The sequence below is a fragment of the Centroberyx gerrardi genome, chromosome 7 (genome assembly GCF_048128805.1).
Source record: "Centroberyx gerrardi isolate f3 chromosome 7, fCenGer3.hap1.cur.20231027, whole genome shotgun sequence".
Taxonomy (NCBI): domain Eukaryota; kingdom Metazoa; phylum Chordata; class Actinopteri; order Beryciformes; family Berycidae; genus Centroberyx; species Centroberyx gerrardi.
Genome location: NC_136003.1, coordinates 23,066,478 through 23,069,151, shown reverse-complemented (window position 1 = coordinate 23,069,151; position 2,674 = coordinate 23,066,478). Strand labels below are relative to the sequence as shown.

Below are 2,674 nucleotides of genomic sequence, written 5' to 3'. Positions count from 1 at the left end.
ATCCATCTCACTGATTGAAATTTCAGGAGCCAAAGGTGTCTTAACTTGTCCAAGGTAAGCAGAGAGAGAAATTGAGAGGAAATATACCATGTCACTATAATGTAGGCCAACTGAAAATTCGATTGTAGGACATTTCCGATATATATGTGTTTGGGAAAATAATGATGTATTCAGCGAACACTGATGGAATAACAGCACGGATCGATACACCACCGAGAGGATGAATCACAGGTTGGATTTTCACCTTCGTCCTATAAGCCAAGCCCTGCTGTGTGTCTGAAAGGCTTGGAAGTCATGTGACTGGGAAGGGAGGGAGGGGGGGTCGAGGGGGATGGGAGGAGAGCCACAGCAGGCTAAGGTGAGACCACCTCCACCACTGAAGTCTTACCTTGACTCTCCAGCCAACACCTTGCACCTCAGCTGAGCTCCTCCGCCGCATACAGCAGCTATAACTCTTCAGGCAACCAGCTGGATTGATTGGCGTCGGGGCTGATAACTGCTCCCCCTGTGTATATCTATTGGACGAGTGGTTTTATTATAATGCTTTTCATTTTTATTTTTTTCCCTTCGGACGTTGTGATGCATTTCGCCATTCCCTCATCATCCCTGTAGGGCTCCACCTGGCCCTTTTTCAGAGGACTGAAGCTTAAGACTGGACTCTAATAGCTTGGACATGTTTGGCCCCGGGCAACTGGTATCTACTCTCTTGCCAGCGGTTTTCCACTCACCTGCAGCTCACTTTTTCCCTGCATTCCCAACAAGACTGGGCTCTCCAACTCTCCAACAGATTCTGATCCCAGGGCCTTTTATCAGCTATGAATCCTTGAGGAATTATCTGCAGCCAGAACCATGCAAGGAGGCTTTGCTCCTCGCCACACAGGCAGCAGGGATGGGGCAGCTCACGGAGGGCATAGGTGAGTCGAGTTCAAACCACAGCTACTGTAGCCTAGGAGGGTCAGTTCCTACAACAGAAAACTAGCGTCTAGTGCAGATAGTGCGTGTGTAACAACCAGACTGATACTGCTGGACCAACAGTCTCTAAGACAGTCGGTGAGTGCCATCTGATTGCAGTGCAAATGTTTACAAAAGATTGGCTAACAGCTCGTAACTAACAATCAATTACCAAGCAATGTTAAAGTGGGCCTAATGAACGCGGCGCTAATTATCCAATCTAGAGCCATTAGTTCCTTGTCACCCGTTGGCGATTGTGTAATTGGTGCTTGTGCTGTGCTTTCCAGATGAACAGAGGCCAGTGAAGCAGCGTCGTGCCCGGGCCAACTACAGCAGCTGGCAGCTGGAGGAGCTGGAGAAGGCCTTCGAGACCACACACTACCCAGACATCTTCATGAGGGAGGCCCTGGCCCTCAGACTGGACCTCATCGAGGCCCGAGTACAGGTCATTTACACACCTACTCCTTCTGGAAATATTCACCTTTCACTCACGCAACTAATATTGATTGTACAAATTAAGGTATATTGCTGTCTTCTATCTTTTTTTTGTCAACATTTTTTTATTGTTTTGTTTTTTTGCCAGGTGTGGTTTCAAAACCGGCGTGCCAAGATGCGGCGACAGCTGAAGCTCCAAGGCCAGCTGGCGGGGCCTTATGTGAAAAAGGACAGTGACGAAACAGCGGAGAAAGCAAACAGGAGTTTACAGCAGGCAGACGGCTCCGACAGCGAACACTGGGAGAGGCGACAGGAAGGAGAAAACTATCCGTGGACAAAAGCTCTGAGCGCCACGTTGACCCAGCATCCGCAGCCTGTGATCCAGGGGTCGGGGAAGTGGGAGGGGCCAGAGGGGCCAGAGGGGCCGAGCTCAGAGGAACTCCGCTCCTGCAGCATCGCCAAGCTGCGGGCCAAAGCCAGGGAGCACGAGGCCGAGATCCACAGCACCGTAAACAAGTCAGGAGGGGACACACAGACGCAAACACAGGAAGCCGATGCCACACAGAATGACTGATAGGTTTCCTTCTTCCTGTTTATACAGAGAATAACACGAAAAAATAGCAGAAGCATTATCAATATGGAACAACATACTTTTTGAATGTTCTTTGGGGAACTAAGAGGAGCTTCATTATCATACTGAATTATGTAGCTATCATTATTTTAACATTTTTTGTAATATGTTATAATAAGCAGAGTGTGTTGAGATGCCTTTCATTTCCTGTACAGTTTTCTATCAAATGAAAAACGAGGGGTTATCTATAGTCACAGTGTTTTAAAATATTCTGTCGTACATTTCAATTAGTTTCTTTCATGACAGTTTCTGGGAGACATTTTGATTTAAATGGAATTTCTTGCCGAAGATTATGAAGTGGTCAAAATGTGTATCACTATTTTTTTTCATATTTTGTTTCAATACAAATATGTCACAGTGTAAAAACATCTCTGTAGCCTACTTTCTTTCCTTCAACAACTGGTTGATAATCTGATATGTATATATTTTGAATACATTTTTAACACAATGTAATGCGATTTAGTTTTTCCACTCTGACTGGATGGTATATAATGCTGGTCTTTAATAGTCAGCATCCTCATGTTCTTCTTGTAACAAATGCGGTCCGCTTAACTATTACATCAGGGCAGAACTGGGATGGGAAATGAGATACACTCAGCTCATTTCCCAATGATTTCACTGATGACAGGTTCATCCCTGACCTATCCTGTTACCTCC

At 45.9% G+C, this 2,674-nt stretch overlaps 1 protein-coding gene across 1 annotated transcript; it reads left to right on the top strand.

Moving 5' to 3' along the window:
* The first annotated feature begins 658 nt into the window (after positions 1-658).
* On the top strand, positions 659-1,960 carry LOC139932052 (visual system homeobox 2). The gene is made up of 3 exons (XM_071925726.2): positions 659-914; positions 1,239-1,396; positions 1,535-1,960. Exons 1-3 carry the CDS (start codon positions 674-676, stop codon positions 1,958-1,960), a joined length of 825 nt encoding a protein of 274 aa, XP_071781827.1. The 5' UTR covers positions 659-673.
* Positions 1,961-2,674: the final 714 nt, after the last annotated feature.